The sequence below is a fragment of the Zeus faber genome, assembly GCF_960531495.2.
Source record: "Zeus faber genome assembly, chromosome: 11".
NCBI classification, from domain to species: domain Eukaryota; kingdom Metazoa; phylum Chordata; class Actinopteri; order Zeiformes; family Zeidae; genus Zeus; species Zeus faber.
The window spans coordinates 18,681,633-18,693,743 of NC_137205.1; the positions used below are offsets into that span (position 1 = coordinate 18,681,633).

General features: G+C 46.5%; 3 protein-coding genes across 3 annotated transcripts in view; 1 reads left to right on the forward strand and 2 right to left on the reverse strand.

The window, feature by feature from the left end:
- Window positions 1–633: 633 nt before the first annotated feature.
- Window positions 634–3,378, forward strand: LOC307236377 (E3 ubiquitin-protein ligase TRIM39-like; the record flags this gene model as incomplete). Its single annotated transcript, XM_080008776.1, has 6 exons — window positions 634–1,167; window positions 1,562–1,657; window positions 2,129–2,359; window positions 2,491–2,513; window positions 2,604–2,722; window positions 2,819–3,378. 6 exons carry the CDS (start codon window positions 634–636, stop codon window positions 3,376–3,378), a joined length of 1,563 nt encoding a protein of 520 aa, XP_079864902.1.
- Window positions 3,379–3,436: 58 nt separating this feature from the next.
- Window positions 3,437–5,528, reverse strand: LOC307237143 (C-signal-like). Its single transcript, XM_080009793.1, has 6 exons — window positions 5,360–5,528; window positions 5,210–5,264; window positions 4,859–5,046; window positions 4,311–4,472; window positions 3,994–4,104; window positions 3,437–3,681 (listed from the first exon to the last, which is right to left on the reverse strand). Exons 1-6 carry the CDS (start codon window positions 5,516–5,518, stop codon window positions 3,568–3,570), a joined length of 789 nt encoding a protein of 262 aa, XP_079865919.1. The 5' UTR covers window positions 5,519–5,528; the 3' UTR covers window positions 3,437–3,567.
- A 4,314-nt stretch (window positions 5,529–9,842) lies between these two features.
- The window catches only part of kcnt2b (potassium sodium-activated channel subfamily T member 2b), a gene marked incomplete at both ends in the record, with an annotated part of 51,485 nt that continues 49,216 nt past the window's right edge, over window positions 9,843–12,111 (reverse strand). Inside the window, 3 exons of the mRNA XM_080009680.1 lie at window positions 9,843–9,960; window positions 10,077–10,161; window positions 12,089–12,111. The exon at window positions 12,089–12,111 is cut by the window's right edge and continues 323 nt beyond it. Of these exons, the coding sequence (XP_079865806.1) occupies window positions 9,843–9,960; window positions 10,077–10,161; window positions 12,089–12,111 (226 nt within the window). The remainder of the gene's footprint in view (window positions 9,961–10,076; window positions 10,162–12,088) is intronic.

Below are 12,111 nucleotides of genomic sequence, written 5' to 3' on the forward strand. Positions count from 1 at the left end.
CTGTTCATGGGAGCTGAGGAAAAGCAAGATATGACTTATTTATTGGATGCCTGTTTTAAGGACCCAATGTATGTCTGTTTATTCCCACTTCCCTGGCTGTTGAAGAAGCCACATTTAGTATAAAAAATAATTAAAATGTAACTGTACATTTAATGTCTCACAAAGCCACACATAAGAGTGATAAGGAATTGGAGAATAACCGAAGACACTTTTTTTTTTAATTTAACTGCTCACTGTCGACGTTGGCATCGATAGCTGTTTGCCAGCTCACACACAGTATGAATGCCCTTTTCAAATGTGATCCCTATAAAACCTTCTGAATTCCAACAGCTTTGGCAGGGAAAAGGCATTGAATCTCCTCTGGCCGTGGGCTGGTCCGAAATGGAATGAAAACCTCTATTTACATGAGCTGATGTGAACCTGTTCTTCAAGTCCCTCTTGGTGCAAAGCTCGAGTCTTACACCTCTTGTGGCCAAAATATTCTGTTCCCTCAGACAGCCTCCCAGTTTCACCTTGTTAGTGCAGCAGGACAAAGCTGAGAGGCGTCTTCCGCCTTCGGTCTTGCAGGCTCCTCTTTGCTTTTGAGAAGAAAGACCACTTTGAACAGGAGCCGCCCGCAGAGAGGAACCTACCATGGCTCTGCGTCCACGTGCTTCCTCCCAGCCCGGGAAGCTGTCCTTCCTCCAGAATCCCAAATTAATCTCGGCTCTTAGGCCACGAGCCGTTTCCTCCCGGTCCAGCTCCATGCTGGAGGAGGAGCTGTCCTGCCCCGTGTGCTGCGAGATCTTCAGGGAACCGGTGGTGCTGAAATGCAGCCACAGCTTCTGCCGAGCCTGCCTGCAGCAGTTCTGGAACAAGAAGAAGGCCAGGCGCGAGTGCCCGGTGTGCAGGAGGAAGTGCTCCCTGACGGAGCCCACGGTCAGCTTGGCCCTGAAGAACGTGGCCGACACCTTCTTGAAGGAGCAGCAGCGGCAGGCGGAGGGATGCGGCGCGGGAGCAGCGGGGGAGCAGCCGGGGGTGGCCGAGGTCAAATGTCCCGCGCACGGCGAGGTTCTCAAGCTCTTCTGCCGGGACGACTTGGAAGTGATCTGCTGTGTGTGTCACACCTCCAAGAGGCACCAGGGCCACAGTGTTTGTCCCTTAGAAGAGGCGGCCCAAGACCTCAAGGTAAGGCTCTCCTTCAGCTTCTGTTCGGTTGTTGTTATTAATGCTTACTGCAAACTGAAGGCCATATTTAATGATGTCCCGTTAAGAGTAGAATATTAAGTGTACCGAACAAAATATGCACTAAGCGTCTTAATACCCCAAAGAAAAGCTCTGAAAGCCTCGTGAATACATAAATGTCCTGCAAAGTTTAATGAAGTGCACTTGAAGCTCGAGAAAACTTGTTACTAAGTGCGTGGCACCCCCTTCCAGTTTGGAAATGCTAATCCGATCATCTCCCACCCGGTATGGGCCCGTCTTAAAATTCATTGACTTAGTCGCCTGAAGACGTTGCACTTGCAATACACTCTCACTCCATTCCTATAACCCCCCTCCCCTCCCTCCGACCTTCCCGTAGGAGGAGCTGAGGAAAGAGCTGGTTCCGCTCAAGAAGAGCCTGAGGCACCTGTACGAGGCCAAGCAGGAGTGTGATGATACAACCGTGCACATCAAGGTATCAACAGACACGAGCCGACCTCACGCTGTACGCCCTGCTACTGCAGCAGCGTAGGGGAGTAAACACACGCACACACACACGGGCCACCCCTCACTGTTGTGGCAACACCCGGAGAAGTGCTCGCAAATTCTGTTTACAGCCGTGGCAGATTTGTCACGGTTTCGGAAAGGCTCTCGAGTAATGAAAGTGGCAATCCGTATGATTGTTTTGTCGAAGAAAAAAACGAAATAAACGCTCCTCTACGTTTCCATTGTAGGTGTGAATTTGATAAACCGGAGTAGTTAGTTGTGCCCAGTAAACTCTTCGGAATGAAAAAAAACAACAAAATGATATCCTCACCGCCTGAAGTGACCAAGGGGACTGGAATTACGGGTTTTGTACTCCACCCAACGCAGACCATCTTACGGATTGCCTCTTTAAATATGCCCAGCGCTCGTCCGCTAACCAAACCCTCTCTGTGTTCGTCAGAACCAGAGTCAGGCCACCGAGCGCCAGATCAGGGAGGAGTTCGAGCAGCTTCGCCTCTTCTTCCAGGAGGAAGAGACGGCCAGGTTGGCAGCCCTGCGTGACGAGGAGGAGGAGAGGAAGCAGTCGGTGAAGAAAAAGACGGACAGCCTGACCCGAGACATCCTCACGCTCTCTCACGCCGTCATCGCCGTCGAGAACGAGATCGCGTCCGGCAACGCTTCCTTCCTTCAGGCAAGGAGCAAACGCCGCCGCAGTCCCAATAAGCTTCTTTTTTTTTTCCCCCCCCCCCCCCCCCCTTCCCGTTCTGCGGCTCGGCAAACATAACGGAAGGTTTGTGTGACGCGCTCTTCTTTTGATTTCAGAATTACAGCGGCACCAAGAAAAGGTGAGTCCGGTTTCTCCCGGTACCTTCCTTTTGATTCACCTCTTCATCTGCTGTTGGACTGCTTTGGTTCACCCTTCATCGTTGCCGCAGAGCTCAGGTCGCCGTGAAGGAGCCGGAGAAGGTGTCGGCGGCTCTTATAAACGTGGCCAAGCACGTCAGCTCCGTCAAGTACCAGGTGTGGGTGAAGATGGTGGATCTGGTGCAACACAGTGAGCCCCCCCTCCCCTCTACTCACCTCTTTAAAACTTGACTTTTTCCTCTTGAAAAACCCCCTCTAACGGCCGATTGTTCCCTGCCTTCGTCAGCGCCGGTCACTTTGGACCCCAACACGGCGTACTCCTGGCTGTCCTTGTCCAAGGACCTGACCAGCGTGGCCAACGGCGGAGCCGTCCAGCAGTGCCCGGACAACCCCGAGCGCTTCGGCCACTTTGTGTTCGTGCTGGGCTCTGAGGGCTTCACCTCGGGCCGCCATGCCTGGGAGGTGGAGGTGGGCGACAAGGTGGACTGGATGCTGGGCGTCGTCAAGGAGTCCATCAACAGGAAGGGCCGCATCTCGGGCTGTCCGGAGGGCGGCTTCTGGATGATTTCCCACTGCGAGGGCGAATACTCGGCCATGACGCGCCCCAGCACCCGCCTGGAGCCGCACGGGGAGCTGACCAGGGTCCGGGTGCAGCTGGACTACGACTCTGGAGAGGTGGCCTTCTCCAACCCGGTGAACATGACCCCCATCTACACCTTCAATGATTTCTTCACCGAGAGGATGTTCCCCTTCTTCTGCCCGGGGGCCAACATCAACGGCAACAACCCTGGCCCTCTGAAGATCTGCCCCTCGAGGGTGGCTGTGTGGAACAGCAACACCTGGTGACGCGGAGAGACCTTACGCCTCACGACGCGAAACGGTGAAATCAACAGACTCTTCAGGCTTCAGTGTCGAAACTTTAATCAGACAAAGTTATCGTGTTTCTATCTGATGCTCATTGCAGGTATTTGTTATAAAACATGTTGTTAAAAAAAGGGTTTGTGTTGTGGCAATCAGCAGAATGGGTGTTTAACACTACCAGGACAGAGGTTTGCCCTGATAGTCCAGGAAGGCTCCACTCTGCTCCTCTGTCAGGGAGTCCATGACACGCAGGAGCCCCTCCACACTTTCCGGGGCATCAATCGCCCCCTGGTGGTCACAAAAAGCACATTTAATATTATTTTCCCACTGGATAATTGTATTCAATAAGCATTAATGAGGTTTAAAAAAAATAAAAATAGTAACATGCTCTCTTAAATTGCAAATAATTTTTCTACTCTCTGTAACTTGGATTGATTCAACGCTTTTTTTTTTTTTCTCTCATTGTCAGAAATAATGAAGCACGTTACACACACTAATAAACCATGCGCTGATTCAGAGTCTGTTTATGCATTTATGCATTTTTATCATGAATTTATCATCTTGAACCGCTGAAAATAGAAGAAAATACTCATGACCCACCCCTTTCCCACCCATGGCAGTTCGCACCCAGCCAGGGTGCAGCAGAGCAAACAGGATCTCATCCTTCCGGAACTCCATCGATGAGAACATAGTCAGCATATTCAAACCCGCCTGCAGGGAGGGAGAACGAGCGGGAGGCAGTTTGTTAGTTTGTTGGTGTTAGTTCACAGGCTCAATGGACTTGATGGAAGATGAAGACTTGAGTCTTAAACCAGGGGTGTCGAGACTCATTTTAGGTGACGGGCCTTATAAACCGTCCAATAATCCCAATTGATCACCCCACTCCTGGCCTGTTAGTGGTTTTATGAACTGCCTGCCTTGCTGATGCGGTATGAGATGGCAGAGAATGCGCTGAACGTGTCCTTCGTTGCCGCGATGGAGCCGAGCTTCGAGCTGATGTTGATGACAGCCGCCTTGTTGTAGGACATTCCTGGTATCCCACTGGCCTTTGCTGCTGCTTGGAGGTACGGCAGGAACTCCTGATGAGGAAGAGGAGCGACAGCAGAGGAGAGAGAGAGAGAGTGGGGGCGGAGGAGGAGGGTGATGAAACCTTTCGGCAAGAAAGGTAAATGTTTACTCAACATAATGCTGGAAGTGTATGGCAAACAACAAGAAAAAAATAATTGCCTTCACTCAGTGGGAAACCCGTAATGACTGGTGATGGGAGACGCTGTGTTGACACTGAGAACAAGAAATACCACCGAGCGCATTGAAACATTGACAACAAATATGAGACTGGGGTCACTGGATCAGCTTAAACACACAAAATTCCTAGAGTAGTAGACTGATATCTCCGGTTTGACAAAAAAAACAACAAAACTTTCTGAATACGATAAAAAAAAAATTAAGTAAAAAAAAGACTCACTTTGGTGATGGTCATGGGTCCCAGGAGGTTGGTGTTGAACGCAGTCTGCATGTCCTCTGGGCTGGTGGTCTGCACGGTGCCTTGAGCATGGACCGCCGCGTTGTTAATCAGCAGGTTGAGTCCCCCCGCCCCCAGCAGAGCGCCAACCTGCTGGGCACACTGCTTTATGCTGCCAATGTCCATGACGTCTGACAGAAAGAGAGGGAGAGGGAACACCTGCGGCGGTCAATAGCAGACACTCAGAAAACCACCAGGACACTGGGCCACCAATGCAGCCGAGAATAGTCTGTGGACATGTGACGGAAGAAAGCTATTGTAAGACACAAGTGGGCCAAACACAGAGAACCTGACCTAGACGGATGACCGTGATGACATCAGGGTACCTCTTTGACAGCACCTGCAGGTCCTGGAAAACAGGGAAAAACAGAGTTTGGTAACGTTCAGACGTCGGCCTCGCCTTCGCCGTTGGAGAGCCGCGGTACCGCGTGCAAAGCAACCCACCTGGCCCGTGGGCCCGTCCGGGTCCCTGCAGCTGGCGAACAGCCGATGGACGGAGGTGGAGGAAGGTCCAGTGGACATGGCCTCCGCCAGTTGCTTCACCATCTCGAACCCCAGGCCTCGGTTGGCTCCTGTGATCAGCACGCTGCGCGGGATGGCCATCCTTTTCTCACCGCCGCCACAGAGTATAACCTGTGGAACCTGTGGAGAGGCTTTTTGTGGCATTCTTTTAGTATGAACCAAGCCCCTCCCACCTTGACAGTTGACTGGGTGCTCTGCAACATGCTGGATCATGATTTCAGGAAGTGCACAGGTGCGTCAGGACCAGAGTTGTTTGCAGGTCGTCCCTTTGGGAAATCCAGTCAATAGGTAATGACTGCAGTCAAGCACACTATGGACGACCTATGAATCGGGAGGAAGGCACTGATACAATACGTGTTTTCCGGTCTGTTCTGAATTGCAGTGTGTGGATTTTATTCACATTTCCCATTTCTCTCTCCTTAAGAGAAATAGTTGCGCAATGAACACACTGTGGTGTTCCCTCGAGTCAAACCACTGGAGGGAGCCATAGAAAAGGGCGGCAACCAGCCGGGAAAGGCTGGGTGCCTGCTGGATCGTTGTGGAAAACAGGTATCCCACCGGCGGTGGCTGGAAACGTGGCGAAAGCAAGCCAAGCCAGATCACCCTTCGCGAGAGGGGAAGGCGACCAGTGTCAGTGTGTGGTGGACCCCTCCGCGGTTGTAGAAAGGGCTGAATTTAACCTCCAGCTTTCCTCTAAGAGGAAACAACGTTGTTGATTGGTCTGTTGACTATGAAGTAAATCCGTCAATTTTGTGTGTCACCAGGAGGACGACGCCAGCAGGAGACGGGAACGCTGCCCTGGCCGCGGGCCGGGAAGAAGCGTGGTTGTTTTTGCTCCCCCACCCTTTCCCCCCGCTCACAATTTGAATAAGTGGACTTGAGTTGACTTACCCTGAAAAGGCCTCATTTCCCCGCTGAGGTCGACGCCATAGGGCTAGGCGTGACACAACACACACACACACACACACACACACACACACGCGCGCAAACAGACGCTTTATGCTTTATTCTTGATGTGCATGTGTGGGCGCTCGCTCGTATGTCTGCAAGGAAGACTGAACTGAGTCATCACAAGCACTGAGGAAAGTGTACGTTGTGAGGGAATCACTGAGTGTCTTCTGGCTTTGTTCATCCATTCCTAACCCGAAGAGAGTCCCTGCTCATTAGAAAATCAGAAACATATTTAGCAGTAGTGCACACACACACACACACACACACACACAGACACACACACACAGAAATTGTTGCTTGTTGTCTGCGACGGACGACAGCAGATAAAGAACCGTTCACAGCTTTCGACGGTTACAACACGGTGTGAGTCACACGCTGATGCTGCGTTGAAGCCAAAAATAGTTGTGGTCCATAAAGCTTTGACAAGTTAAACAAAGGGTACAAGTGATGTGATAACGAAGTGACTCAACTAAGTACGTTATTTTATTGAAAATATTGTATATTGGACAATATACATTTAAATCCTGCCGATATCTGCACGGATTGACACGGGAATCACAGAGACAGTCGCAGGCGGCAGGTTTTGGGGACCGACTGTAGTATTTACATGTTTTCCTCTGCTGAAACGGCACCAGGAAGAGGCAGAACGGCGGAACCACACCCTTTCTGGCTTTTTGGGACAAAGGCCGATGGGTCCTCCGTCTCCAACATGCAAGTGTCTCCAACATGCGAGTGTCTCCAACATGCGAGTGAGCCACGGCGAGCGGGCGTGAAGAAGAAAAAAAAGGAGACGGACATTAGTCTGAAAGAGAGAGAGAGAAAGAGAGAGAGAGAGAGAGAGAGAGAGAGAGAGAGAGAGATAGAGACATGCTGGATCACCAGTTGAGTTCAGGAAGTGGGCAGCTGGGTCAGGGCCAGACTTGTTTGCAGCTCGTCCTTTTGGGAAATCCAGTCAATAGGTTATGACTGCGGACAAACACACTACAGACGACCTATGAAGCAGGAGGAACGCCGCTGAGGAAAACGTATTGCTTTTCCAGCCCCGAGTGACGTATTGTCTGACGTCATTATGTAATGTTGCAAGTTTCCTTCGTGTTCATTTTTGTTTCCCAGCAATTGTCGTTTTATGACTCTATTTGAATTCCCGCAAATTACAAAGCACCGCAAAAGGGACACGAAATGACAAGCAGCGTGTGAAAAACACTGAAAGACGGCGACAGTGACTGAACGTGGCCTCTGCTGGGAAAGAGGGCAGAGGGTATCAACAAATAAAAGCCCGACAGGGGAATTGATTTCCTGAAGATGTACTATACTGTATCTGCTGGGCAAAATATCTGAAAAACAAGGCTTCCTGTTTTGTGTTAGGAAGAAAAATCTATATTTTGTGCTGGGGCAAGAATACAATTAAATCATTAATGGTAAAACAGGGATATTTGGATCTGCAACTTTAAATTGGGCACTGACACAATATTAGTTTTCTTGTTCTTTTTTGAACGGTGTGTTTTCTGGTCTTTTCTGAATTGCAGGGTGTGGATTTTATTCGCATTTCCCATTTCTCTCTCCTTAAGGGAAATAGATGCGTTGTCATCCATCGGCCATAAAATAACATAAGCCTCAATCTGATAACGTCTTCTACACACACACACACACACACGCGCGCATGCACGCACACACACGCGCAAACAGACAATGCTTTATTCTTGATGTGCATGTGTGGGTGTCTTCTGGCTTTGTTCATCCATTCCTAACCCGAATCAGAAACATATTTAGCAGTAGTGCACACACACACACACACACACAGACACACACACACAGAAATTGTTGCTTGTTGTCTGCGACGGACGACAGCAGATAAAGAACCGTTCACAGCTTTCGACGGTTACAACACGGTGTGAGTCACACGCTGATGCTGCGTTGAAGCCAAAAATAGTTGTGGTCCATAAAGTTTTGACAAATTAAACAAAGGGTACAAGTGATGTGATAACGAAGTGACTCAACTAAGTACGTTATTTTATTGAAAATATTGTGCCCGGGTCAACGGGTGGACAATATACATTTAAATCCTGCCGATATCTGCACGGATTGACACGGAAATCACAGAGACAGTCGCAGGCGGCAGGTTTTGGGGACCGACTGTAGTATTTACATGTTTTCCTCTGCTGAAACGGCACCAGGAAGAGGCAGAACGGCTGAACCACACCCTTTCTGGCTTTTTGGGACAAAGGCCGACGGGTCCTCCGTCTCCAACATGCAAGTGTCTCCAACATGCGAGTGTCTCCAACATGCGAGTGAGCCACGGCGAGCGGGCGTGAAGAAGAAAAAGGAGAGAGCGAGAGAGAGCGAGCGAGAGAGAAAGAGAGAGAGGGGGGGGGGGGACCACGAGGAACAGGCAATCAACAAGAAAAGAATGGCCTTCATTCAAAGGGAAACCCATAATGACTGGTGATGGAAAACGCCGTGTTTACAATGGAAACAAGGAACGCCACCGAGCGCCAACACTGAAAACAAATATTAGACTGGAGTCACTGGATCAGCTCAAACACTTAAAATGTACAATTTGAGCTCTCAGTTTAAAGTCGAGAAAACCTAAAAAAATATATAGGCATGCCTGAATTTAAGCCATTTTTAAAAGTTATTTATTTTTTAAATAATAAACAAACAAATAAATAAATAAAATAATAAAAATATATATATTATAAAAAATTAATAAAATATTAAAATAAATAAAGTTAATCCGATGACAATAAAGGGCCTGTATGATTTCCTTTAAAAAGAGGTTGGTGGGAAATGAATATGTTGGACTTGGGGATTTAAGCGACAAAACAAAAAAACAAATTCAACAAAAAAACGAAAAACAAAGATAGAAAAAGGGTTAAAGGGACGAAGGAATGAGACTGAAGATTTACACAGGAGCGCACACACCTGTCTCAAAATACATCGAATAACATTACGGTAAGTGCGACGGAACTCTACACCTACACATGTGGGAAGAGACACCGGTGTGCTGCTACGGCCGTCCAGGGAAGAGGGCGCGGCAGTGTCTGGCTCCCGAAAAAAAAAAAAAAAAACCCATTCACTCTGTAGAGACGTGGAACCATCCGCACAAACTGTCCATACATGATGACGCGACTTCCACATACACGGATATAAATACATGTTCGTTTAAAAGCACTTCTGTGTCCCCAGCCCGCCGTTGAAAATAAAAACCAAATGTTCGTCCCTCATCAAATGAAACAAAAATAGTTCCATGCAGGTGCGTCTCCCCTGAGTTCACCCGCTGTATAAATCCGCGCCAATTTGGCTGGATTCTCTGTCGATTTCCCTCCTCCTCCTCCTGCTCCTCCTCCTCCTCCTCCTCCTCCCTGTTTGATGCTGTTGTTGTCGTCGTCGTCGTCGTCGTCGTCGTTCCTCCTCCGTGCAGCGATTAATGCATGCGTGCGTGCTTCCCCCCGGCTCACAGATGGGTGCTGTCCTGGGTATCAAACCTGTGGCTCTCGGAGCGGCCGGCACTGCACTTCCTGCTGTTCCCCTGATTTGGCACGAGGGACAGGGGGTCGGGTCGGATCAGGTACCTGTAGGGGTTCGAAAAACATGAAAAGGGATAAAAGAAGGCGTTCGGGAGCGAGAACCCCCCGCCGGCGCTCATTCCCGGCGCTCATCCACGCGATAGGCGCTGCGCCAGGCTCACACGACGTCGTGGATCTCCAGCCGCGTGTCCGGGGACGGGTTGATCAGGATGTAGGAGAGTCTGTTCCCCTGGTCCGTCATCCCGTCTGGCGCACACAGGCCGGGGGATTGTCGGGGAAAGAGAATGAACAAAGGAAGATGGATGACCAAGGGAGAGAGAAGGGAAAGAAAAATGGTTACGCTATGGTACACGCTGTATCCGTAGAAAGGCAGGAAGTGACACACACACACACACACACACACACGGTGTGCAATGTTGACTTACCTTACCGAGACCCTTCATCCAACAAACACATTTTCATTTGTTTATTGTCCAGCGCGGTGTATATCAAAACTTGCAATTAAATAAGATAAGACTTTATCAATACTAAGTGTTATCTGACTGCTATTTGACAGTGTGCAGGAGTCTCTTATTATAGCTCACCACATCAAGGTTTGTTTTGCAATCGAGGTTAACAACATCAATATTTTATGTATTTATTTTAATATAAAAATACAGTATATTATTTATATATTATGTTTTATAATTTACACAGGTACTCCTCACTTCACGGCCGAGTTCCGTTCCTAGCACCAGGTCGTTCAGTGAATTGGTCGATAAGCAAGGACCTGTGTTATTTCACGGTAAGGGGGCGTGGCCATTATGAACACTAGTGTAGTGAATACTGACAGACTGCAGGAACGAGACTGAGAACGGTGATGGACTGAGATGTATACATTGTATATAGTATATATAGTATATATATTGTATATAGTATATACAGTGTCTATAGTGTATAAAGTATATATAGTACATATAGTGTATATAGTATATATAGTGTCTATAGTGTATAAAGTATATCTACTACATATAGTGTATATAGTATATATAGTGTCTATAGTGTATAAAGTATATCTAGTACATATAGTGTATAGAGTATATATACTGTATATAGTGTATATAGTGTAAAGAGCATATAGAGTATACATAGTGTATATAGTATATAGTGTATACAGTGTATATAGTTAATATAGTATGTATGTAGTATATATAGTATATATAGTGTATATAGTATATATAGTGTAAATAGTGTATATAGTGTATATAGTATATATAGTATATAGTGTATATAGTATATATAGTGTATATAGTATATATAGTAGTGTATATAGTGTATTCAATGTATATCATGTATATAGTATATGTAGTTTATAGTATATATTGTATATATAGTATGTATAGTATATATATTATATATAGTGTATAAAGTATATAGAGTGTATATGGTGTATGTAGTCTATATAGTATATAAAGTGTATATATAGCATATAATGTATATGGTGTATATAGTGTAGATAGTATATATAGTATATATAGTGTATATAGTATATATAGTGTATATGGTGTATATAGTATATAAAGTGTATATATAGCATATAATGTATATAATGTATACAGTGTATATAGTATATAGTGAATAAAGTAGTGTATATAGTATATAGTGTATTCAGTGTATATAGTGTATATAGTATATATCATTTATATAGTATATAGTGTATATAGTGTATATAGTGTATATAGTATATAGTGTCTTCTTCTTTTACTTTCGGCTGCTCCCGTTAGGGGTTGCCACAGCGGATCATCTGCCTCCAATACCTTATAGTATATATCGTATATATAGTATATATAGTATATATAGTGTATATCGTATATATAGTATATATAGTATATATAGTGTATATAGTGTATATTGTGTATTGTGGGTGATGTCTGATGAGATGCTTGACACTGAGACACTGTGGTATTGTACCCAGTGAACAATACAGACTGGTCAGAGAGATAGGTCGTTAAGTGAGAAGTACCTATATATATATATATATATATATATATATATATATATATATATATATATATATATATAATTTTCTATGCAATATATATTTGATATTTGATATATATTTAAATTTGTATGATTTATAAAAAAACGTATACTGTTTTTCTTTTCCCATGCTCCAGCACTCCAGGTGACTTACTGAAGCCGGAGGGCGAGAGGCCC